The 26,852-nt window shown below is 46.4% G+C and overlaps 1 protein-coding gene across 13 annotated transcripts in view; it reads right to left on the bottom strand.

The window, feature by feature from the left end:
* ZNF346 (zinc finger protein 346) overlaps positions 1–26,852 on the bottom strand; it is an 82,708-nt gene that overhangs the window by 13,700 nt on the left and 42,156 nt on the right. For 2 of the 13 annotated variants that reach the window (XM_033180071.1, XM_033180070.1), the window contains 4 exons: positions 24,855–24,999; positions 18,409–18,642; positions 8,321–8,414; positions 3,431–5,651 (listed from right to left, as the gene is read on the bottom strand). In XM_033180071.1, coding sequence (XP_033035962.1) covers positions 5,564–5,651; positions 8,321–8,414; positions 18,409–18,642; positions 24,855–24,999 — 561 coding nt within the window. In that variant the 3' untranslated portion in view covers positions 3,431–5,563. Of the gene's footprint in view, positions 1–3,430; positions 5,652–8,320; positions 8,415–10,237; positions 11,230–18,408; positions 18,643–24,854; positions 25,000–26,852 lie in introns of those variants that run through there. The other 11 variants (XM_033180065.1, XM_033180067.1, XM_033180060.1 and 8 more) reach the window with 10 other exon arrangements.

The following is a 26,852-nucleotide window of genomic DNA, read 5'->3' on the forward strand; positions in this document are numbered from 1 at the left end:
AGTGAGACCCCATCTCTACAAAAAACATGAAAAACTAGCTGGCATGGTGGCATGTGCCTGTAGTCCCAGCTACTTGGGGGGCTGAGGCGGGAGGATCACTTGAGCCCAGGAATTCAAGACCAGCCTGGGCAACAGAGTGAGACTCCATCTCTACAAAAAATAGAAAATATTAGCTGGTGTGGTGGCATGTGCCTGTAGTCTCAGCTACATGGGAGGCTGAGGTGGGAGGATCACTTGAGCCCAGGAGGTCGAGGTTGCAGTGAGTCTTGATGGCACCACTGCATTCTAGCCTGGGTGACATAGTGAGAACATCTCAAAAACAAAAACAAAAAAGTAGGATGGCTAAATTGTGCTATATTCAAATAAAGGACCACTACACAGCATGAAAAAATTCAACTTTTTTTTTTTTTTTTTTTTTTTTTTTTGAGACAGAGTCTTATTACATCACCTAGGCTGGAGTGCAGTGGCGTGATCTCAGCTCACTTGCAACCTCTGCCTCCTGGGTTCAAGCGATTCTCCTGCCTCAGCCTCCCAAGCAGCTGGGATTATAGGCATGTGCCACCACCACGACCAGCTAATTTTTGTATTTTTAGTAGAGACAGGATTTCACCATGTTGGCTAGGCTGGTCTCGAACTTCTGACCTCAAGTGATGTGCCCACCTTGGCCTCCCAAAGTGCTGGGATTACAGGCATGAGCCACTGTGCCTGGCTGAAAAAAAAACTGAACTTCTGAGACATACAGTAATGTGGGTGAATTCCACAAACTAATATTGTGCAAAATGTATGATTCCATTTTTATAAAACTCAAGAGCAAGCAAAACTAATCTACAATGATAGAAGTCAAAATAGTGGTTACTTCTGGGGGACACTGACTAGGAGGGGAAATGAGGGAATGTTTTGGGGACCTGGCAATGTTTTGTATCTTGATCTGGAGGGTGACTGCCCCAATGTATACATATAAGTGAGGATTCATCAAATTGAAGCCTAAAATTGGTGCACATTACTGAATGTGTGGTGTACCTAAAAAAGTTCGGAAAAAAAAGGAAACAGTTAAACAATTTCTGGGTATGGTGCACAGCTGTTTTTGTCCCCTCTTCCCCCTGCATCCATTCCCCCTCAATCTGGAAACAGCCCTACAACTTTCTTCTTTTGGGGCTGCGTCACTTCCTCTCTCAATATGTTTTAGGTGCAGTTGACTCAGCTTTAGGCACATGACCCAGGCCCCAAATCAGAGTGCCTTTTCCCCTAGCCACAATGATTAATTCAGGGATGAGAACAGGACTAAAGCAGTTGAGGCAATCCCAGATATTTTGTTGGAACTAGTGGAGAAAGGTGTTCTTTCCACTGTTGTTATTAACGTATCAGGATAGAAGCCTGGGGCTGCTGGTGGCCACCTTGGCATCTCTTGGAGAGAGCTTGCCTGACAGAGGGCACACAGAGGAAAGCAGGAGGACAGAAAATTCTTCCTGATGAGACCATCTCTGAGTATGGGTCCAGCTATCACTGTATGTGGATTTTTCATTAAGTGAATCAATACATTCACTTTTTTAGCTAATCGCTTTGGTTTGGCTTTCTTTTTTTTTTTTTGAGACGGAATCTCCCTCTGTAGCCCAGGCTGGAGTGCAGTGGCGTGATCTCGGCTCACTGCAAGCTCCGCCCCCTGGGTTCACGCCATTCTCCCACCTCAGCCTCCCAGGTAGCTGGGACTATAGGCACCTGCCACCACGCCCGGCTAATTTTTCTGCATTTTTAGTAGAGACAGGGTTTCACCGTGTTGGCCAGGATGGTCTTGATCTCCTGACCTCGTGATCCGCCCGCCTCGGCCTCCCAAAGTGCTGGGATTACAGGCGTAAGCTACCGCGCCTGGCCTGATTTGGGTTTCCAACAGTTTAATAATTAGAATCTAATACACTGGGAATGGACAAAATTATGAGAAAAATGGAGGGACTTGGAATATAAACATTGAGTCCTGTCTCATCTGTTTTGTGGGTGCTGCCCCTTCCCCGAGTGACTGCTCACCCTGTGAGACCATGGCACTGGTAGGAGATGGGTGAGGCAGGCTGCAGGGGCCATGTGGGAGAGACTCTGGTCCTCACTTGTAAAGGGTTCCAGAGCAAGTCTAGAGAACTGGATTCTACTCTCCATTTTGTCGCTTCTTAGAGGCAAGACCTTGGGCAAATCATGACGCCTCTTTCAGCCTTGTTCCTTCTCTCCATGGTTTTATTTATTTTATTTTTTATTTTTTGTAGGATGGGATTTCACCATGTTAGCCAGAATGGTCTTGAACTCCTGGCTCAAGTGATCCACCCGCCTCGGCCTCCCAAAGTGCTGGGGTTACAGGTGTGAGCCACCCTGCCTGGCCTCCTTCTCTATATGGAATATCAACTCTTAGCTCAAAGGTTGTTACGCAGATCAAATGCTAGCTTCCCAACCTCTCCAGCTTTTTCATACCCTTGGCTGAGTCAGCTTCTCATCCTGGGCATTCTTATCATTGTCATCATAATCTTTGACCGTGCGTGAACCCCCAAGGGCAAGAAAGTGTTAATCTCTAGGTCCCCTTACCAACAGGGCTGGCCACACAGCCGGCAGGGACTACAAAGTGGCTCATGGTATGATAGCCCACTGACCCCCTGCCCTTCATTTCCTTGCTTGGTAGATGGGGCTGAATCCGACATACTAGGTGGCTTAGAAGGACCCTGGGGAATTGCTGGAGCAGTCTGATCTTGGGAAGCTGAGAACCTCCCCTGGGGCTGTGTAGAGCCTTTCACAGCAGACCAGGAGCAGGGGTTGAGTGGTGCTGAATGGGAGCTGAGGCTGCCTGGGCCCCTTTCTCAAACCTGGCTGTCTACAGTAAAGGATGGACAAAGAGCTCTTGAGGCCACAACACCCCTTTCTGTTTTTAAATTTTAAAAATTATTATTTTTAGAGGCAGGGTCTTTCTTGCTCTTTGTCCATACTGGAGTACAGTGGCATAATCATAGCTCACTGCTGCCTTGAACTCATGGTTAAAGCAATCCTCCTGCCTCACCCTTCCAGGTAGCTAGGACTACAGGCATGCACCACCACACTCGGCTATCTTCTTTTAAAATTTATTATTTATTTATTTTTTTGGAGATAGGAGTCCTGCTCTGTCACCTAGGCTAGAGTACAGTGGTACGATCTCGGCTTACTGCAACCCTCTGCCTCCCGTGTTCAAGCGATTCTCCTGCCTCAGCCTCCCGAGTAGCTGGGACTACAGATGCGTGCCACCATGCCCAGCTGATCTTTGCATTTTTTATAGAGACAGGGTTTTGTCATGTTGGCCAGGCTGGTCTGGAACTCCTGACCTCAGGTTATCTACCTGCCTTGGCATCCCAAAGTGCCTGGATTACAGGCATGAGCCATGGCACCCGACCTTAAAATTTATTTTTATACTTTATTTATTTATTTATTTTTTTGGAGATAGAGTCTTGTTATGTTACTCTGGCTGGAGTGCAGTGGTTATTCACGGGCATGATCATAGCATACTACAGGCTGGAACTCCTGGGTTTGAATGGTCTTTCTGCCTTGGCCTCCTGAGCAGCTGAGACTATAGGTGCATGCCACCACAGCTGGCCATAACACTCCTCAGCTCATTTTTGAGTCATGGAAAATGCTCTTTCAAGAATCACCAGGCCTATGATAAGTCCCATGGAACAAACCTATCACTGTGTAAGAGCTGAGCAGGAAAAAACCATCTCTCCTCATACACCTCATTCATTCATTCAATAAAACTTCATGACACACCACTATGGACATCAGGAAGTAGAGATGAATAAGGCTGGGTCTCTGCCCTAAGTGATTAGCCTAGAAAGCCATACTGGACACAGTTTCCATACTGGCCTCCTTGTCTCCTTTCCTGCCCCTCCCTGCATTCCTTTACACAATAGCTAGAATTCTCTCAAACATAAAGCAGATCCCCAGCTTAAACCCTTTAAAGACCTTCACGAGGCTCTATGTGACAGGAGAAGCAGGAGAAAGTGGATGAGAAGATGAGGCTGTATTGCGTTCAGGGTACCTCAACTCAAGGGAGACTTTCACAGGGTGCTTGACTGTGTCCCAACTCCTAAAATGACTACTGGGGACTACTGAGGTCTGAATGGGGTGGGGGTGAGGGGTCAAGATAGACATACTAGATCCAGTGGCAATATGGCTCAAACCCTAGGTTTGTTAAGTTGCAGTCTGGCTCATGGGGGAAATTCTTTATTTGATGCTTCAGTGACCAAGAGACAGAGCATTAGACACACACATAAGCACACACATCCACACACACACACACACACACACACATCCACACAATATGCAAAGCAAAGGCATTTCACAGGTGAAGGGATAGGGAGTGGGGGAAGGAGGCCACGAGAGCAGCTGGGGCTTCTCTGACACAATGAGGAGAAGCCTCTGATGGTGACACTCCTTGGAATTCTTGCCTCAAAGCTACAAGGAAAACTCTATCCCTGTGGACTCAGTCCCAGGCCACAAAACAGTAAAGACAGAGAAATCTGGGTGTGGGGCCTGGGGGACACCTGCTCCTCACTGTAGAAACCTGTATCAGCTCTCTATTTCTTTCCTTGGGACCCAGAAATCGCCTGGTGGATGATGGGAAAGGCTAGCACCACAGCAACCTGGGCAAGGTGGTCTGCTGCACAAGGGGGAAGAGAGGGCTAGTAGGGCCGAGGGTAGCAATGAACCTTACAGCTGGCTGGCATGAGGCAGTTTGCCGTTAGGGGCAGAACCCTCAGGGAGACTTGCATGTGGGGCACTTTCCCATGTGACCTTGGGTCAGAGCACCTCTGATGGAGGAAGGGAAAGGTCCCATCCCCACTGGAGTGTCCTATAATCTCAGTGGACATGGAGGCCGCCCCCAGCCCCAGCTCGTTGCTAACTGCTGCAGATCCTTAGCACCATTCAGGAACCGTGGAGAGGGCAGCAGGGGGAGCAATGCTCCGCCAAGACTGTGTCACTGCTCCAGGAGGAGACTTCACAGTTGGCAGAAACCTGTGCAACTGGCCATATGTGGTCTAAGGCTCAGGAAAGCCTGCACCTTCTGGGGGAAGGCAGAGTGTTGTATTAGCTCCAAGCTTCCATGTTGCAGCCATTTCCTCCGTTTCCTGCCTCAGCCCAGGTTTGGCATGAAAGTTCCACATTTCACTGGAAGTGTCTAGAGCCCAGGGAGATCTCTGTTCTTTAGTTGCAGGAACTGGCCCAAAACTGACCTTTAGAGGAAAGACAGGTAGCTGGGGCCTCAGCACCTATGGCCCAAAGGGGTTAGGGAAGGGGGAAAGCCACCCTCCAAACTATCACCCGGTGAGACCCCAGGTCTCTCAATACCCTTGCCTCCCCTGTCATGACCTACAGGACCCCCGCCAAAGGGGAGCAGCAGGAGTGAATTAGCCTGGACCAATCAGAGGCTGTCTGTGGTCCAATGCTGCTTCAGGCCTGTGTACTTCCCTGGTGAGAACAAGGAGTGAGAGAGAGCCAAGGGCTGAGCAGTCACGGGAAGCTGGCTCATGGCTGGCCCAACGTGGGATGCTGGGCAGAATCACCTCTAGTCTTCCAAGGTGGTTGAATCTTTCTGAATGGGTTGCCTTTGCATTGGAATCTGGCCCAGGGATGATGCCACTGTTTTTGGTGACCTGTATTTGAGAAGGAACAAAGGAACATGGTCAGTGTGTGGCAGCTGTATTGGCTTATTGCAATGATAGCACTGCCCTTTTAGGGCCTTGGAGTAATAGGCAGGGCACCTTTCCTTCACTGAGGTCCACTGTGGGCTGGCAGAATGCTGGATGCTTAGCTTCCATCATTCCATCCTCATGGCAATTCTGCCAGGTGAGAACAGCATCCTCATTTTACATACAAGGAAAGTAAAGTTCAGAAAGTTTAAGTGGCTGGCCCATAGCATGTTTTTTTTTTTTTTTTCCTGAGATGGAGTCTCGCTCTTGTTGCCCAGGCAGGAGTACAGTGGCGCGATCTCTGCTCACTACAATGTCTGCCTCCCAGGTTGAAGTGATTCCCGTTACTCAGCCTCCCAAGTAGCTGGGATTATAGGCGCCGGCGACCACACCCGGCTGATACTTGTATTTTTAGTAGAGACAAGGTTTCTCCAGGTTGGCCAGGCTGGTCTCCAACTCCCTACCTCAGGTGATCCACCCGCCTCGGTCTCCCAAAGTGCTGGGATTACAGGCGTGAGCCACGGCACCCGGCCGCAAAGTATGTTTTTAAGTGGTAGGTTCAGGACTGTAGCCAATGCCTTTTCACTATACCAAACCACTGCTTACAGGGCCCTATACAAACTCATTCCATTTGGTAGTGGCAGAGTAAAATGAATGGGCTTCGAAGTCAAATAGGCTTGAATCCTAGGTCTAACTCCAAGTAACTAAGTGAGCTTGGGCAAGTCAATTAACCTATGTGATAATTAGACTTTCTTTGGTTGTAAAAGGTGGTGGGGGGGATATCCTAATTTCAGATCTTTTGTTGAGAATTTAATGAGACTGAATCAGGTGTTCAACAAATTATAGCTTTATCCTTACAGGATTAGAGGCTTTTTAAAAATTTTGAGACAGGATCTCACTCAGGCACCCAGGCTGGAGTACAGTGGTGCCATCATAGCTCACTGCAACTCAAAGCTCACTCCACCTCCTGGGCTCAAGCTATTCTCTCACTTCAGCCTCTCAAGTCGTTGGGACTACAGGTGTGCATCGCCACACCTGGCTAACTTTATTTTTTGTAAACGAGGTCTTACTACATTGCCCATATTGGGAGAATTAGAGACTTATTGACTTGCGCAAGGTCACACTGCTGGAAAGTTTAGCAAGAGATCAGTGAACAACACTAGCACTTTCAGGTCTGGGTAGCCCCACAGCGGGGCTCTGGTTGGCTTCAGGTTGTCTGTTGTAACTGCCATCATCCAAGCTGCAAGGGAGGTATGTATGCTGAAACACCGTGGGACTGAGTTGCTGGGGCTTGTCTCAAGTCTATACCTAAGAGTACCCCCAAAGTAAAAAACATATCCACAGGTAAAGAGGATGATCTGCTACAGTATGAGAGAGGAGACTCCAGGCAGAGTAGAGAGAATTAAGGACATTTTTTACACCAATACTCTGTGTTTCCACCAACTTTAAATCATTCAGCTCAGTGAGCAAAGCAAAATCAATGACCAAAGTCAAAGAAACATTTCAGCAGCTTGCCCGCCTGAAACTCAGTTTCCTTGTCTGTAAAATGGGAATTCTGCTACCCATCTCAGAAGGTTATGCTGGGGCCAGGTGCAGGGGCTCACACCTGTAATCCCAACACTTTGGGAGGCCGAGGCGGGCGGATCACTTGAGCTCAGGAGTTTGAGATCAGCCTGGCCAATGTGGTGAAACCCCATCTCTACCAAAAAAAAAAAAAAAAAAAAAAAAAGGGTTATGTTGTGGCACACTGCTCATACCACACATTTCCCTTCAGAAAGGAAGGGACAGAACCATGTAGGCCCTCCAGACCAGGCCCTATCCTCTTCATATCAATGGTTCCATAACCTACTTCTGAGCCTGACAGCTTGGGAGGAGCATGCTGTGGGCCATATAGGCTTCAATTTGAATCATGACCCTGCTTCATTCACGTCACCACTTTGAATGCTGGTTGTCCATATGTGTAAAATGGGAATAATTATCTTGCAGGACTGGAAGGATTACCTGAGAAAATATGCTTGACATATGGCCTGCAACAAAGAGGGGCTCAATGAATGTTAGTCACTTCCAAGATTACCATGAACAGGTAACTCTCCGTTCACCTGGTTCCTTCAAAACCCTTATCACAATGTGTGATTATTGGTTGTTTACTTGCTTAGTCTGTTTCCTCCCACCAGGCTGTAAGGTCATGAGAGCAGAGGCTGGGTCTGTCTTGGCCACCATTCAGAAGATGCTCAATATATATCTGATGAATGAATGAGAAGGCCTGGTCATATTTGATAATGATCTATAGAGGGAACTCCTGCCAGCAAAGGATAGGGTTTCCAGGCCAGTGGAAAAACACTTCCCCAGAGTGCTACAGACCAGGAAAGCCAGGTGTTCTTAGGGTTCCACCAAGAAAATCATGTATGCTTCTCTATTAAAACCTTCAGCCCAACAGGTCCAAAGACTGGGCAGAAGCTGGTAGAGAAATACATATAGAGGAGACACTTGTTCCTGTTAAATGATTTATCTTCTGTTCACCGGAAAAAGGCTGCCAGAATTCCATTTCGGCCCAGAACTACCTGGCTTTGTTCTGACGCAGAAGTCCTGGGCTCCTGCTATGGATTCTAGAATTTCAAAAAATGGTTACTTACTGGTTCTTGTGTTTGAAGCCGCTGACATGAGCTTGGTACTGTTCTATGGAGTTCAGCACTATCTTACATGTTTTGCAGGGGTAGCCCTTTCCAGCTGAAACACATCAAAATCAAGATCTTAGTTATCCAGTAAGAAGTAACCTGAAGACTGTTGCTTTTCAGAGTGTACAAATGCCCTTCTAAGGACTGATAGGTGAGGCGAGGTGAGGTTGCTGGCCCTGATGAGAACCCAGAGGCCACAGTGCTCAGGAGGCACAGACTGCATGCCTATGTGCTTCCTGGGGTTGGGAACATCCTCATTCCTGTGTCCCCCCTCCCAGCATAAAGCCTGGCCCAGACTAGCTGTCTGAGTGATAAAAGAATGACAGAACAAAGAAGTGACATTTGGTGTCTTTTCTACCTTGGCTGTGCTAACTGGCCTCATTAAGGATGCCCTTCACTGAGAGATCTCTGGGAAGGTGCCACTCTCCTAGGGCTTGCAGTAACAGTAATTAATGAGAACGCTGGTTATGAAAATCAATCTGTCTTTCTATCCTGGGAATCACAGACCGTATCTCACTTTACCAGGGCTGCTCCAATGACAAAGTGGCTTTTCCCACATGGTCTGGTAGTGAGAGAGGAGCCAGGAGAGGGAACTGAACTGCTGGTTCTGCTTTCATGTGACCTTAGCTAGATTCCTTCCTTTCTGAGCTTTTCTTTTCCTTTTTTTTGAGCTCTGTGGCCAGGCTGGAGTGCAGTGGCACGATCTCAGCTCACTGCAACCTCTGCCTCCCAGGTTCAAGGGATTCTCCTGCCTCAGCCTCCTGAGTAGCTGGGACTACAGGCGTGTGCCACCATACTCAGCTAATTTTTGTATTTTTGGTAGAGACGGGGTTTTATCACGTTGGCCAGGATGGTCTCGCTCTCTTGACCTGGCGCTCCACCCGCCTCGGCCTCCTAAAATGCTGGGGTTATAGGCATGAGCCACTGTGCCCAGCATGATCCTTAGCTTTTCTTAACCTCAAACCAATTATACCACAACTTATTTATTTATTTATTTTTTTGAGACGGAGTCTCATTCTGTTGCCCAGACTGGAGTGCAGTGGAGTGATCTTGGCTCACTGCAAGCTCCGCCTCCCGGGTTCACGCCATTCTCCTGCCTCAGCCTCCTGAGTAGCTGGGACTACAGGCGCCCGCCATGACACCTGCCTAATTTTTTGTATTTTTAGTAGAGACGGGGTTTCACCGTGTTAGCCAGGATGGTCTTGAACTCCTGACCTCATGATCTGCCTGCCTCGGCCTCCCAAAGTGCTGGGATTACAGGAGTGAGCCACTGCGCCCGGCCCACAACTTATTTGAGACGGAGTTTTGCTCTTGTTGCCCAGGCTGGAGTGCAATGGCGTGATCTCCACTCCCTGCAACGTCCACCTCCAGGGTTCAAGCGATTCTCCTGCCTCAGCCTCCCAAGTAGCTGGGGCTACAGGTGCGCGCCACCATGCCTGGCTAATTTTTGTATTTTTAGTAGAGACAGGTTTTCACCATGTTGGCCAGGCTGGTTTCAAACTCCTGACCACAGATGATCTGCTTGCCTCGGTCTCCTCTCAAAATGTTGGGATTATAGGCGTTGAGCCACCGTGCCCAGCCCCACAACTTATTTTTGATTTTTTTGAGACGGAGTCTCATTCTATCGCCCAGGCTGGAGTGCAGTGGAGGCACCTCCGCCTCCTGGGTTCAAGCGATTCTCCTGCCTCAGCCTCCCGAGTAGCTGGGATTATAGGTGTGCACCACCATGCCCAGGTAACTTTTGTATTTTTAGTAGAGACGGGGTTTCACCATGTTGGCCAGGCTGGTCTTGAACTCCTGTCCTCGTGATCCACCCACCTCAACCTCCCAAAGTGCTGGGATTACAGGCGTGAGCCACCGCGCCCAGCCACACCTGGGTAATTTTTGTATATTCTTTTTTTCGTAGAGATGGGGTTTTGCCATGTTGCCCAGGCTCCAAACCTCTTCACATTGGAACCAGGATGATCTGTCCATAAAACTCAAACTGGCAACGGCTTCCCAGTGCTCTTAGGGTAAAGGCCCACCTCCCTAACATGACCCACAAAGTCATGCGTGGACGCCTGCTCATTTCCTCCACATCACTATGTCCCACACTATCCTACTTGCCCTCTGGGGTCCTTTCTTGATCCCTGCTCCCCCACCTTATCTCCCCTTGTTTTATGCCCACAGTCTTGCATTTGTCTTTTTTCCTAAAGTTTGTCACAGTTGTAACTATCTGCTCAATGCCTGTATTCTCTGCTAGACTGTAAGCTCCATAAGGACATAGACAATACCTGTCTTGTTTACTACATATATACCACCATGCCTGGCACATATTAGGTAAAAGTCCAATAAATACTTATTGACTATCTATGAATTTAGTAAGACTTGAAAAGTTGTCCTGTATATAAAAGCTGAAGAAACTGGGGGACCAGCATGGGGCTCAGAAACCAGCTCTACTGAGTGGGAGACAAGACCCTAATTAGTGAGAGTAAGTGATGGGGTGAAGCAGAGAAGGATTTCAGTAACCTGGAGGGGACATTCAATGCTCTAGGGGCAAGAAGGATTTGCCTGAATGCTATGTAGGTTTTAGTTCTGACCTTCTTTGGTAAATATGAGAGAAACGCAAGCCTGGAGTATAAAACCACTCTAAGCCTTATTTGATCTGCTTGGTAGATGATGCATTTGCCCCGATGGGATCTGGATACCCTAGGTCATCTTACAGTAGATCCATACCTGCCATAAGACACTTGTCAGGGACCCTCAGGAACTACTCTCTGGATCCAACACAGAACTACATTGGGTTTCAATGTGGGCTCAGGCTCTGCCACTCTTTAGTGTGGAACCCTGGGAAAATCACTTCATCTTTCTGGTTTTAATATCCTCATCTGTAAAATAGTGATAATCAAAGTTGTTCAACAGAGTTATTGTCAGGATTATATCAGGTAATGAAATGTGAGAGCACCGAGCCCAGCCCTGGGCCATAGCTCCTATCAGGAAGTGTTAGATGACTTGACTAAATGAATGAATGGCTTTGAAGGAAGCCAGCAGGGAGAAGTCAAGCTGTTAACAAACCTAAATAGGACGGGCTCATGCCTGTAATCCCAGCACTTTGGGAGGGTAAGGTGGGTGGATCACTTGAGGCCAGGAGTTCCAGACCAGCCTAGCCAACATGGTGAAACCGTCTCTACAAAAACAAAAACACCCGAATTCTTTGCTAAGGTAGAATCCTTGTCAGTTGAAGTCATTGCTTGCATATGCTGGGTCAACAGCCCACCTCTGTAAATAAGAAGGGGGATAGAGTGGGGCTCAGTGCCTCTGCTAGACATTCTATACTTGGAAAGCCTCCTGCCAAATATGCTCAGAGCTGGAGGCAGGTGGAAGGAGTGTAAGGTTTGGAGCCACACAGAGCTAAAGACCCATAGTGATATCAACATTTATTAACATCAAGGTCCTATCAGCTGTATGAGCTCGAACCATTCACTCCGGGTCTCAATCTCTTTGTGAAGTGGTCGAAATTATATCTATTTATAGGAATGTGTGGAAATTAAAATTATAATGTATATACTCCTATCAAAAGGGGATCTAATACCCCTGCCTCTCTGCCTTTTTTTTTTTTTTTTTTTTTTTAAAGTATTGATTTTCTTCAAATCCAAGTCCTCTTGAAAATCTATGATCTCAGGCTGGGCACGGTGACTCACACGTGTAATTCCAGCACTTTGGGAGGCCGAGGCAGCTACATTACCTGAGGTCAGGAGTCTGAGACCAGCATAGCTGACATGGTGAAACCCCGTCTCTACTAAAAATACAAAATTAGCCAGCCGTGGTGGCGCATGCCTGTAATCCCAGCTACTCGGGAGGCTGAGGCAGGAGAACTGCTTGAACCCAGGAGGTGGAGGCTGCGGTAAGCCAAGATCGCGCCACTGCACTCCAGCCTGGGCAACAAGAGCAAAATTCTGTCTCAAAAAACACAACAAAAAAAAAACAACTGATTTTTCTTTTTATTTTTCTGAGACAGGGTCTCACCCTGTCGCCTAGACTGGAGTGCAGTGGCACAATCTTGGCTCACCACAACCTCCGCCTCCCAGGCTCAAGCAATTCTCCTGCCTCAGCATCCTGAGAAGCTGGGATTACAGGTGCATGCCAACATGCCGGGTTAGTTTTTGCATTTTTAGTAGACACAGGGTTTTGCCATGTTGACCAGGCTGGTGTTCAACTCCTGACCTCAAATGATCCACGCACCTCGGCCTCCCAAAGTGCTGGGATTACAGGTGTGAGCCACTGCACATGGCCAAGAACACGGGATTTTACAGTCATGTTATTTGGCTTGATTGCCACCTGCATCTCTACTTGATAATATACAACTTAGTTTTAGAGTTTTTATTTGTTCCACATAAGGACCAAAAAAAAAGAGAAAAAACAAAACTTAAAGAGACACAGGTCGTGTTTTTTTTTTTGTTTTTTTTTGAGACAGAGTTTCACTCTTGTCACCCAGGGTGGAGTGCAATGGCACGATCTCGGCTCACTGCAACCTCCGCCTCCAGGGTTCAAGTGATTCTCCTGCTGGGATTACAGGCGCCCGCCACCACACCCGGCTAATTTTTTGTATTTTTAGTGGAGATGGGGTTTCACCAAGTTGGCCAGGCTGGTCTCGAACTCCTGACCTCAGGTGATTCACCTGCCTCGGCCTCCCAAAGTGCTGAGATTACAGGTGTGAGCCACCACACCCAGCCACAGACAGAGGTCTTTCTATAGTACGCTCCTCTACGTATTTAAGAACTTGAAATAACTAGCATAAAATGAATATTCCATTCAGTAATAATTTTTTAAAATTTATTTTATTATACTTCAAGTTCTAGGGTACATGTGCACAACGTGCAGGTTTGTTACATATGTATACATGTGCCATGTTGGTGTGCTGCACTCATTAACTTGTAATTTACATTAGGTATATCTCCTAATGCTATCCCTCCCCCCTCCCCCAACCCCATGACAGGTCCTGGTGTGTGATGTTCCCCACCCTGTGTCCAAGTGTTTTCATTGTTCAATTCCCACCTATGAGTAAGAACATGCGGTGTCTGGTTTTCTGTCTTTGCAATAGTTTGCTCAGAATGATGGTTTCCAGCTTCATCCATGTCCCTACAAAGGACATGAATTCATCCTTTTTTATGGCTGCATAGTATTCCATGGTGTATATGTGCCACATTTTCTTAATCCAGCCTGTCACTGATGGACATTCGGGTTGGTTCCAAGTCTTTGCTATTGTGAATAGTGCCGCAATAAACATACGTGTGCATGTGTCTTTAGAGGAGCATGATTTATAATCCCTTGGGTATATGCCCAGTAATGGGATGGCTGGGTCAAATGGTATTTCTAGTTCTAGATCCTTGAGGAATCGCCACACTGTCTTCCACAATGGTTGAACTAGTTTACAGTCCCACCAACAGTAAAAGTGTTCCTATTTCTCCACGTCCTCTCCAGCACCTGTTGTTTTCTGACATTTTAGATTTTTTTTTTTTTTTGAGATGGAGTCTCGCTCTGTCGTCCAGGTTGGAGTGCAGTGGTGTGATCTCAGCTCACTGCAACAAGGTTCAAGAGATTCTCCTGACTCAGACTCCTGAGCAGCTGGCACTACAAGCACATGCCACCACGACCAGCTAATATTTTTTTTTTTTTGAGACGGAGTCTGGCTTTTTTGCCCAGGCTTGGAGTTCAGTGGCATGATCTCGGCTCACTGCAACCTCCTCCTCCTGGGTTCAAGCGATTCTCGTGCCTCAGCCTCCAGAGTAGCTGGGATTACTGGCGTATGCCACCATGCCTGGTTAATTTTTGTATTTTTAATAGAGACAGGGTTTCTCCATGTTGGTCAGACTGGTCTCGAGCTCCCAACCTCAGGTGATCTGCCTGCTTTGGCCTCCCAAAGTGCTGGGATTAGAGGTGTGAGCCACCGCACCCGGCCAATTTTTGTATTTTTAGTAGAGACGGGGTTTTGCCATCTTGGCCAGGCTGATCTCGAACTCCTGACCTCAAGTGATCCACCTACCATGGCCTCCTAAAGTGCTGGGATTACAGGCGTGAGCCACTGTGCCTGGCCCTAGTTTTCGATTTTAATCAATAAGTTATTCCTGAGGCAGGGGGAGATACTTTGCTGGTTCAAATTAAAAAGGACTCAATAAGGCCAAATTTATGTTAAAACCTTTGGAAAAGCCTAGTATTTTTCTCCTACCAAGTCTTTCTAGACTGGACACCAGGATGTTGAAAACACTGACGTTACCCCTTTATTACCAAAGATATGGAGTCAATTTCCAGTTTCCACACATTTATGAAGTAACTTTCTCAAATTCTCTTAGTGCCCACAGTTTCAGGGATAGCTATATGAAGTCTCAAAAAAATCGACATATTAGGGCCGAGTGTGGTGGGTTCGTGCCTGTAATTCCAGCATGTTGGGAGGTCAAGGCAGGTGAATCACCTGAGGTCAGGAGTTTGAGACCAGCCTGGCCAACATGATGAAACCGTCTCTACTAAAGATACAAAAATTAGCCAGGTGTGGCGGTGGGTGTCTATAATCCCAGCTAGTTAGGAGGCTGAGGCAGGAGAATCGCTTGAACCCAGGAGGTGGAGGTTGCAGTGAGCCGAGATAGAACCAGTGCACTCCAGCCTGGGTGACAGAGCGAGACTCTGTCTTACAAAAAAAAAAAAAAAAAACTACACACTTGTAAATGTAATATATAATAGTAGTATGTAGCAAAATCTATATATTAGTAAAATTTCAATACAATTGTTTACTTTTCAGAAAGGTATCTTTACCATAAAGAAGCTACTATTTCTTAATTTACAGAACCAGTTTTTACTCAGAAATCTGAGTAAATCGAATTAGTTAAGTTCACTTGAGGTCTTTCTGTTCTGGAGTAATAGCTTATACTATGCAATTATTACAGTAGCCCCGCCACTACACCCCACTCACCATCTGCAGATTTGCTTTCTATGGTTTCAGTTATCTATGGTCTACTGTAGTCCAAAAATATAAAATAAAAAATGCTGGCCAGGTAAGGTGGCTCATGCCTGTAATCCCAGCACTTTGTGAGGCTGAGCTGTGTGGATCACAAGGTCAGGAGTTCAAGACCAGCCTGGCCAACATGGTGAAACCCTATCTCTACTAAAAATAAAAAAAATTAGCTGGGTGTGGTGGTAGGCACCTGTAATCCCAGCTACTCGGGAGGCTGAGGCAGGAGAATCGCTTGAAACTGGAAGGCGGAGGCTGCAGTGAGCCGAGATGGCACCACTATACTCCAGCCTGGGCAACAAGAGCAAAAGTCAGTCTCAAAAAAGAAAAAAAGAAAAAAAAAAAAAAAAAGCCAGCTCTGGCATGGTGGCTCATGTCTGTAATCCCAGCACTTTGGGAGGCTGAGGTGGGTGGATCAGTTGAGCCCAGGAGTTCAAGACCAGCCTGGGCAACATGGCGAGACTCTGACTCTACAAAAAACAAAAAAGTAGCCAGGTGGGGTGGCGCACACCTGTGGTTAAGCAATTTGGGAGGCTGAGGTGGGAGGAATGCTTGCGTCTGGGAGCTCATGACTGCAGTGAGCCATAATTGTGCACTGCGCTCCAGCCTGTGTGACAGAGAAGACCCTATCAAAAAAAAAAAAAAAAAAATCCAGAAATGAACAATTCATAAGTTTTTTAAAGTGCTGGCTATTCTGAGTAGCATGATGAAATCTCAAGTTATCCCATAGTACTCTGTTCAGAATGTGAATCATCTCTTTGTTCACCACACTGTATATGCTATCTGCTCATTAGTACCTTAGCCATGTTGGTTCTCAGAGAGAAAAACACAGTATATAGAGGGTTTGGTATTATCCACCATTTCGGGCATCCATGGGGGGTTTTGCAATGTATCCCCTATGGACTAGGCGTGGACTAGTATATTCTAAAAATGTGTTAGTATGTCACAAAATGTTAAAATATACATCAACTTTGAAATGTTTTAAGAATACAATTGGAATGTACAGTAAAAAGGCAGCAAATATTTTCTCCCAATGAATTCACAGCAAACAAGAACACATGTAAGAAAAACTATCATCAAGGTGGACAATTTTTTACCTCTCTTAACTGTATAATATTCATGAAAACTGAATTTCTTCCAGGTCTTTTAAAATTACCCTTAATGCATAAGAAATGGTCCCTACATTCTAATTTTTCTCTTAAGTGTGAAGTTGGTGATTTTATAAAAAGACCCTGGCCGGGCGCGGTGGCTCAAGCCTGTAATCCCAGCACTTTGGGAGGCCGAGACGGGTGGATCACGAGGTCAGGAGATCGAGACCATCCTGGCTAACATGGTGAAACCCCATCTCTACTAAAAAATACAAAAAAAAACTAGCTGGGCGAGGTGGCGGGCGCCTGTAGTCCCAGCTACTCAGGAGGCTGAGGCAGGAGAATGGCGTAAACCTGGGAGGCGGAGCTTGCAGTGAGCTGAGATCCGGCCACTGCACTCCAGCCTGGGTGACAGAGCGAGACTCCGTCTCAAAAAAAAAAAAAAAAAAAAAAAAAAAAAACTTAGGAAGATCGGTGGGGTGTGATGGCTCACGCCTGTAATCCCAGAACTTTGGGAGGCCAAGGTGGGCAGATCACCTGAAGTCAGAAGTCTGAAACCAGCCTGGCAAACATGGTGAAACCCTGTCTCTACTAAAAATACAAAATTTAGCTGGGCATGGTGGCATGTGCCTGTAGTCTCAGCTAGTTGGGAGGCTAAGGCAGGAGAATCGCTCGAACCCGAGAGGTGGAGGTTGCAGTGAGCCGAGATCATACTGCTGTACTCCAGCCTGGGTGACAGAGGGAGACTCAGTCTCAAAATACGGAAGACCACCTTTCCAGTCAACTTTAAGAAATGTTCATTTTAAAACAGCATTAAAAGTACCAAAATACACAAATACTTTGGGCAAGACTTAAATGCATACTTGATAAAAGCAAGCTGCGTGTAACGGCTCATGCCTGTAATCACAGCAATTTGGGCAGCCAAGGTAGGAGGATCACTAGAGTCTAAGAGTTCATGACCTGCTCAGGCAACAAACAGAGACCCTGTTTTTTCTTTTTTTTTTGAGATGGAGTCTTGCTCTGTTGCCAGGCTGGAGTGCAGTAGCATGATCTTGGCTTACTGCAACCTCTACCTCCCGGGTTCAAGCGATTCTCCTGCCTCAGCCTCCCGAGTAGCTGGGACCATAGGTGTGTGCCACCACACTCAGCTAATTTTTGTATTTTTAGTAGACATGGGGTTTCACCATATCAGCCAGGATGGTCTCGCTCTCTTGACCTCATGATCCACCCACCTTAGCCTCCCAAAGTGTTGGGATTACAGGCGTGAGCCACTGCACCTGGCAAGAGACCCTCTTATTAAAAAAAAAAAAAAAAAAAAAAAGGACGGATGCGGTGGCTTGAGACTCCCGTCTCAAAAAAAAGAAAAACAAAAACAACAACAGAGGGATTTCTATATAAATCTGGCTTTCCAGAGTCTTTGGAAAACCTGAAAGAGGGCCGGGCACAGTGGCTCATGTCTGTAATCCCAGCACTTTGGGAGGCTGAGGCGGGTGGATCACGAGGTCAGGAGATCGAGACCATCCTGGCTAACATGGTGAAACCCCCATCTCCACTAAAAATACAAAAAAATTAGCTGGGCGTGGTGGCAGGCACCTGTAGTCCCAGCAACTTGGGAGGCTGAGGGAGGAGAATGGCTAGAACCTGGGAGGCGGAGCTTGCAGTGGGCTGAGATCGTGCTACTGCACTCCAGCACTCCAGCCTGGGCGACAGAGCAAGACTCCGTCTCAAAAAAGGAAAAAAAAAAAAAAGAAAACCTGAAAGATATGGTAACAGCTGAGTAGGAGTGGCATTCACTCTTCAGCTGACCACATCCCCTTCCTGGCTTTCATTTTAATTTCTCATCTGGCTTCTGTAGGCATCTGAGTTTGCAAACTCTACTCACAAGACCTACGGAGGAAAAGCACAACGTCGGCTGGTCCAGGGAGCCCCAGTGGCTAAGCCCTGGCCAGCTCTGGGTGTGAGCTAGGACCCCTCACCTGGAAAGTCAGTGACAGCAGGGTCCGCCAGCCGCCCATAGCGTGCCATTAGCTTGAGCTTGGTCTCCTGTTTTCTGTGTTTCTTGCCCACATAATGTTGTTGAGCCATGACAGGGTCGTTGAAAGTCGCATGGCAGAGGCTGCAGAACTTGTCTGGGTCTATCATCTCTCTATTCTGGTGCAAGGCTAAGGTGGAGGCCACAAGGAAAGGATTTGTAAGGCGTTTCGACAGAGCTGCGGTGAGAGAGTTCAAACAGAAACAATGAAAAACCCAGAAGGTGCCAGGCTTTTGAGTATGCTGAATAGAAAGGGCTGTGACACCAGTTAATCCCACTTGCAGATGTGGCACTGCCTGTGTGAATCACACACGTGACTGCATTCTCTAATTGGGAAACCTGCGAAGATTTGAGGGAGCCCAAAGACTGGCTATTTCATTCAGCAACTTTAACTACTTTAAGCCCACAAATCCTGATTTTTCTCATATTCTTAGGAGGCTCTGAACTTCTCCTATCAAGTTGTCAAATTACAATAGACTAGAGATGCATACTTGCATTCTTGCAGGGATACCTCAGCATTTCCCAGAACTTCACAGCAAGTGGGACACAAAGTTTGGGAGTTTTATTCTCATCCTTGAAGTAATACAGTTGCAGAGCTGGGAACCAATGCACAGATACAGAAATTGAGGCTTGAGTTCCTGGAGCTCATACAGGGTCATTTAGAAAAGGTAACCATACTAGGGATGCCTTTTAGGCTATGTTGCATACTAACAGGCAGAGCAGAGAGAAAAGAGGACCATTAACATTTAGTTATGCATTTTGCTCATGCCTGTAATTCCAGGGCTTTGGGAGGCCAAGGCGGGCGGATCACGAGATCAAGAGATTGAGACCATCCTGGCCAACATGGTGAAACCCCATCTCTCCTAAAAATACAAAAATTAGCTGGGCATGGTGGCATGTGCCTGTAATCCCAGCTACTCGGGAGGCTGAGGCAGGAGAATCACTTCAACCCGGGAGGCGGAGGTTGCAGCGAGCCGAGATCGTGCCATTGCACTCCAGCCTGGGCGACAAGAGCGGAAACTCCGTCTCAAGAAAAAAAAAAAAAAAAAAAATTAGTGATGTGTATTGTATATGTATTTTCTCCTTTGGTCCTCAGAACTACCCCAATGAGGTAGGTATCACTTTGCCACATTATTCAGAAAAACTGAGGCTCAGACAAGTGAAGTGGCTTGCCCAAGGTGACCCAGCTAGTGAGTGAAGCCAGGTTTGTGACCCTAAAGCCTATGCTCTCTTTGCTACGCTAGGCTGCCAGAGTGTGGCAAGAAGACCTGAAGGCTATAGCTCTTACTTTCACCTTCAGAAAACATCCCTGATTCTGGCCAATGAATTCAGTTAATCAGAACCTGGTGTAGGCATACCTGTGAGCCTCTTGTGCATCAACATATGGCTAGATGTTGACTGCAGGCTGCGCTGCTGCCTCATAAAGTGGATGCCACAACTCACTAACAAGTCCATGTGGCTGAAATGGTGTCAACCTAGCAACTACTGCTTTAAAAATGTGGGGCCTAGAAGCCCCCACCAGTGGTAGAGGACGGATGGGGCTCAGAAGGACTGAGATGAGATGTCTCAGATGCTCTTCCATACCTGTATCACTTCAACTGGGGAAGTTTTGAGGATTTTGGGCAAGCCAGAAGAAAGTTTCTGGCCTTTCCGACAATGGTTTTCCAGTAGAGATGAAATCTCAATTTCTCTGCTCGTTGATTTTGTTTCAGCAAGTCATTAAAACAGTAATGTACATGTTGTAGAATATCTTATGAGAAAATATTATGTTTGTGGTGTTAGAGTGTAAAAAAATCAAGTTACAGGCCAGGCGCAACGGCTCGTGCCTGTAATCCCAGCACTCTGGGAGGCTGAGGCAGGCAGATGATCTGACTCAGGAGTTCTGAGACCAGCCTGGCTGATCTTGGCTCACTGCAACCACTGCCTCCGAGGTTCAAGCGATTCTCTTGCCTCAGCCTCCCAAGTAGCTGGGATTACAGGCATGCGCCACCATGCCCAGCTAATTTTGTATTTTTAGTAGAGACGGGGTTTCTCCATGTTGGTCAGGCTGGTCTCAAAACTCCTGACCTCAGGTGATCCACCCGCCTCAGCCTCCCAAAGTGCTGGAATTACAGGCGTGAGCCACTGCACCCGGCCTACTATTTTCCAACTTTTCTGTAATGAATGTAGATTTTTAACATCAGAAAAGAGATATAATGGTTGTAAGAGAGAATGGTCATTCTTTGAGATACTGAAGAGAAGCATCAGAAGTGAAAGGGTAAGTTAAGCTTAGAAGAACCATTTAATGCGCATCCAATAAAATGAGGGATATAGAGTCTGTTCTCTGAAAATAAACTGAAATATAATAAAGTATTCTACAGAGATGTTCACTGTAGTGTTATTTGTAACACCAAAAAGTGGGGGGTGGGGAGATTAAATGTTCAGCATTAGAGGAATGTTAAATGTGGTATGATGCAGTCACTAAAAACGCTTATAAAAAATTTTTTAATAACAGGGAAATACAAATGTCATATTAAATAAAAAACGTATAGAAGGCAATTGTATGGCCAGGTGCAGTAGCTCACACCTGTAATCCTAGCACTTTGGGAGGCAGAGGCAGGTGAATCACCTGACATCAGGAGTTAGAGATCTGCCTGGCCAACATGGTGAAACCCCATCGCTACTAATACAAAAATTAGGCAGGGCATGGTGGCTCACGCCTGTAACCCCAGGACTTTGGGAGGCTGAGGCGGGTGGATTACCTGAGATCAGGAGTTTGAGACCAGCCTAACATGGTGAAATTCCATCTCTACTAAAAATACATAACTGGCCGGGCATGGTGCTCACATCTGTAATCCCAGCACTTTGGGAGGCTGAGGTGGGTGGATCACCTGAGGTCAGGAGTTCAAGACTAGCCTGACCAATATGGTGAAACCCCGTCTCTATTAAAAATGCAAAAATTAGCTGGGCGTTGTGGTGGGTGCCTATAGTCCCAGCTACTTGGGAGGCTGAGTTAAGAGAATTGCTTGAACCCAGAGGGTGGAGGCTGCAGTGAGTCAAGGTTGCATCATTGCACTCCAGCCTGGGCGACAGCAAGACTCCGTCTCAAAAAAACACAAAACATTAGCTGGGCATGGTGGTGAGCACCTGTAATCCCAGCTATTCGGGAGGCTGAGGCAGGAGAATCGCTTGAACCCGGGGGGCAGAGGTTGCAGTGAGCTGAGATCGCGCCACTTCACTCCAGCCTGGGTAGAAGAGGGAGACTCCATCTCAAAAAAAACACAAAAAACATAAAAGAAGGCAATTGTACATACCATAAGGTAAGATCATTGTTTGAGGCCAGGAGTTCAAGAGCAGCCTGAGCAACACAGTGAAACCCCATCTCTACTAAAAATACAAAAATTGGCCAGGCTTGGTGGCACGCGCCTGTAGTCCCAGCTACTTGGGAGGCTGAGGCAGAATCGCTTGAATGCAGGAGGCAGAGGTTGCACTGAGCCGAGATCGTGCCACTGCACTCCAGCCTGGGTGACAGAGCGAGACACCATCTCAAAATAAATAAATTAATTAATTAAAATAAATTAAAAAAAAATAATTAAAAAACCCCACATGTGTAATCCATATGTGTATACTGGTATTTTGAAACATCACCAACATATTAACAGTATTTCTCTCTTGGTGGTAGGATTTGGGTGACATTTTAGTTTCTTCTTTGTATCTTTTGCAATTGTTTGAAGTGGAATTATTCATAATGAGTATGCATTGTTTTTATAAAAACATTAAAGTTATTTAAAGTAGTCTATGTTTATATGCACATATACACGGAGTTAACCTAGATATACATAAAACAAATACACACACAGATATACACAGATACACATAACAATACGATTATAGGAGAAACAGATTATAGGAGAAACCAAAATGTTAACAGTGTTTATCTGTGAATGGTAAAATTATGGGTAACTTTTCTTTCCATTTATCCATGTTTTCTTTCTCTCTCACAACATGCTTATATTACTTTTACATTAAAAAGTGTTTAATCTCAGAAATATAGTTATAAAGTCCTGTAATAACATGGAAATGTGCTTAAGCTGTAAAATTAAATGAAAAGTAAGAGCAGGATATAAAGGGTACATGCATGACAATCACAACTATATAAAAACAAAGTATGTTGCAAAAGCTGAACATGAATATGGAAAATAATCTCTTGAGTACGAAATTTCAGGGACCAGGCATAATGGAGAGAATTTTCCCATTTGTGGAAAAAGAAGTCTGTGACCTTATAAAATTGTTTTGTTTTGTTTTTTTTTTTGAGACAGGGTCTTGCTCTGTCCCCCAGGCTGGTGTATAATGGCGTGATCTCGGCTCACTGCAACCTCCGGCTCCTGGGTTCAAGTGATTCTCCTGCCTCAGCCTCCCAAGAAGCTGGGACTACAGGCTCGTGCCACCACGCCCAGCTAATTTTTGTTATTTTTAGTAGAGACAGGGTTTCACCATGTTGACCAGGCTGGTCTGGTACTCCTGACCTCAAGTGATCTGCCCACCTCGGCCTCCCAAAGTGCTGGGATTACAACAGGCATGAGCCACCACGCCCGGCCTATGTCCTGTGTTTTTTTTTTTTTTTTGAGACGGAGTCTCGCTCTGCCGCCCAGGCTGGAGTGCTGTGGCCGGATCTCAGCTCACTGCAAGCTCCGCCTCCCGGGTTTAAGCCATTCTCCTGCCTCAGCCTCCCGAGTTGCTGGGACTACAGGCGCCCGAGTTGCTGGGACTACAGGCGCCCGTCACTGCGCCCGGCTTGTTTTTTGTATTTTTTAGTAGAGACGGGGTTTCACCGTGTTAGCCAGGATGGTCTCGATCTCCTGACCTCGTGATCCGCCCGTCTCGGCCTCCCAAAGTGCTGGGATTACAGGCTTGAGCCACCGCGCCCGGCCTGTCCTGTGTTTTTAACACACATTATTGTATCCTCACAACCGATGAAGTAGATAGTATTATTATCATTGTATAGGTTAGGCAGTTCAGACACAAAAAAGTCATATCAACAGTAACAGTGCCAGGCTTTTAAACCTGGGACTCTGTGACTTCAAAGTCCACATTCTGCTGTTTCAAACCATGAATAACTAGATGTGGGTGTGATCAAAAGGTGTAATTATGAGTGGCCAGGTGTGGTGGCTCATGCCTGTAATCCCAGCATTCTGGGAGGCCAAGATGGGAGGATCACTTAAGGCCAGGAGTTCAAGACCAGCCTGAGCAATATAGTGAGAAGCGATCTCTATTTTTTTTAAAAAAAAAAGGTTTTGGCCAGTGTGGTGGCTTACGCCTATAATCCTAACATTTTGGGAGGCTGAGGCAGGTGGATCACGAGGTCAGGAGATTGAGACCATCCTGGCTAACATGGTGAAACCCTGTTTCTACTAAAAAATACAAAAAAATTAGCCGGGCATGGTGGTGGGTGCCTGTAGTCCCAGCTATCAGTAAGGCTGAGGCAGGAGAATGGCACGAACCTGGGCAGTGAGCCGAGATCACGCCACTGTACTTCAACTTGGGCAACAGAGTGAGACTCCGCCTCAAAAAAAAAAAAAAAATTATGAGTGATTTTTCACACTACCTTCAAAGCCTTCCAAAACACTGTTGTCAGTAAACATATAAAGGATCATAGTATTACTAACAGTGTAGTCTACTTCTTGGTCCAAAATAGAGAAGCAAAAATTATCAAGGAAACAATGAAATAAACATCAAAGAACTTTCACTCTTGACTGACTGCAATTAGCAGAGGTTAAAATCCCAGAAAGTCAGGAGTTAATGAGATGAAAGTGAGGGCTGAGCCTTAGTCGTGACAAGATAAAGGGGGCTATTTCAGAAGTCAACTGTACTGGGAATGAATTCATGGCAGTTACAGATTGCGGGGCAGTAGTAGCAGCACTGAAGTATTCAGCTTTGAAAGACAAGTCCCTGTCTTGAGGAGAACAGGCAGCTTTTGAGGATTAAAGTGAGTAGGCCATAACCTGAGCATGTGAAAAAGACAAGGATTTAGCTTTCAACTTGGAACATGCAGTAATAAGGGCAGGTGGATGCTGGGATGGAAAAATCTAAGTGAGAGAGGTAGGAGATAGAATGCTCTCATGGTATGCATGGCCTGGAGGACTTTGGCACTCCTGAGTTATAATTATTAGTCAGGACAAAAGCTCAGGCTATAGAGAAAAATCTATAACCAAAGAAAGGGAGGTTAGGTGAGCATAATTCTGAGATTGTATTTCAATGAAACTGGGTCTACTTGGAGATTTTTAAGGGTTCTCAAAAGGAATTCAACCTCTTCAAGTCTGCGGCCCCAGTGAGGATCTCTGTGAGTCCCTGGCAATGGTGCCCTGAGGACAGGAGGGGTCCCACTACAGCACTACTCAGGAAAACCAGTACCTTCCACCTTAGTGGATTGCTGCTTCAGCTTTAAGTTCTTTGCGTGGGTCTTCCCCAGGTAGTGCGACTGGGCCACGACAGGGGAGGAAAAGGTCATGTTACAGATGGGGCAGCACTGGTTCTTGTCTTTGCTTCTGCTGCTCTTCTGGTTGGAAGAAAGAACACAGGTCTGATCATACCACTGCCCCGCCAGAAAACCTTCAATGGTTCCCCACTGCTCATAACAAAATAGGCATTTATGGCCCCCCTCACACATTAACCCCAACCTACTTTCTAGATTCTTCTCCAGCTACTTCGTCCCAGGCTCTACTCACCATCCCCTACTTTATTCTCTGATGCTTCCTTGCTTTGCTTTGGCCATTCCTGCTGTCTAAAATGCTCTTCCTTCCTTTCCTGCTTGGCAGCATGTCTGCTTAGCCTTGAAGACCCAATTTAAATAAAAGCTTTTCTTCTGGGGGACTTTCTCTCAAAAAAAAAAAAAAAAAAAAAATCATTCAGTAAACAACTATCAAGTCCCTTTGTCTGTGTATTCCAGGAAGAATAATTAACCCTGCTCCTATTCGGTACTCCGAGAGTACATTAAATAGACCTCTGTCCTACCACTTGCCACCCTAAACTGACAGTGTGTCATAGCTTAGGAGACTTTTCTGTGAACTCAAGTGTAACACTGGAACAGGGACTATTTGACTCATTTTTGTTTCCTATCCTTCACACCCCGCTGGAGTCTGGCACACAGTACATGCTCAGAGTTTGCTGAACAAGTGGACCATTAGGTTGTGTGTTTTTTTTTTTGAGACAGGGTCTCACTCTGTTGCCCAGACTGGAGTGCAATGGCACGATCTCGGCTCACTGGAACCTCCACCTCCAGGGCTCAAGCAATTCTCCCACCTCACCCCCTCAAGTAGCTGGACTACAGGAACACACCACCACACCTGGCTAATTTTTGTATTTTTTGTAGAGATGGGGTTTCACCACGTTGCCTAGGGTGGTCTCAAACTCCTGAGTTCAAGCAATCTGCCCGCCTCAGCCACCTAAATTCCTAGGATTACAGGCATGAGCTACTGCACCCAGCCTCCCACTGCGTTCTACTTGCTGATTATGATTAGGCTAGAAAACCGTGTATTTCAAGACTACATAAAGGGATTCCAACATCTCTCTCAGAAAGCCTGATCTCTGAATAGGGTGCAAAGATGTAAAATAACCTGCCCAGGGTCATAGAGTTGATCTTGCCTTCCTGAATTATAAATTATAAGGAAAGGGCCAGGTGTGGTGGTTCAGACCTGTAATCCTGGTACTTTGGGAGCCTGAGGCAGGAGGATCACTTGAGACCAGGAATTTGAGACCAGCCTGGGCAACAAAGCGAAACCCTGTCTCTACGAAAAAATTTTTAAAAACTCAGTCAGGTGTCTGGGCGCAGTGGCTCACACTTGTAATCCCAGCACTTTGGGAGGCTGAGGCAAGCAGATCACTTGAGGTCAGGGATTTGAGACCAGCCTGGCCAACCTGGTGAAACCCTGTCTCTACTAAAAATACAAAAATTAGCTGGGCGTGGTGGCGCATGCCTGTAGTCCCAGCTACTTGGGAGGCTGAGGCAGGAGAATCGCTTGAACCCAGGAGGTGGAGGTTGCAGTGAGCTGAGATCGGGCCACTGCACTCCAGTTAGCCAGGCGTGGTGGTGTGTGCCTGCAGTCCAAGCTACTTGGGAGGCTGAAGTGGAAAGATCACTTGAGCTTGGGAGGTTGAGGCTGCAGTGAGCCATGATTGCACCACTGCACTATAGCCTGGGTGACAGAGCCAGGTCCTGTCTCATAAAGAGACAGATAGAGAAATAGATAGAAAGGAGGGAATCCAGGGATAAATAAATAAATAATAAGAAGGGAAAACAGGGGATGAGTCCAGTGAATTTTGAGAAGAGATAAACAAGGACCTTCCTAACCTGTGGCTACTATAATAGGAGGTAGCAGTTTATAGAGTAAACTCTTATTTACTGAGCATCTA

This window comes from Trachypithecus francoisi, unplaced genomic scaffold, assembly GCF_009764315.1.
Source record: "Trachypithecus francoisi isolate TF-2019V2 unplaced genomic scaffold, Tfra_2.0 Lachesis_group2, whole genome shotgun sequence".
Taxonomy (NCBI): domain Eukaryota; kingdom Metazoa; phylum Chordata; class Mammalia; order Primates; family Cercopithecidae; genus Trachypithecus; species Trachypithecus francoisi.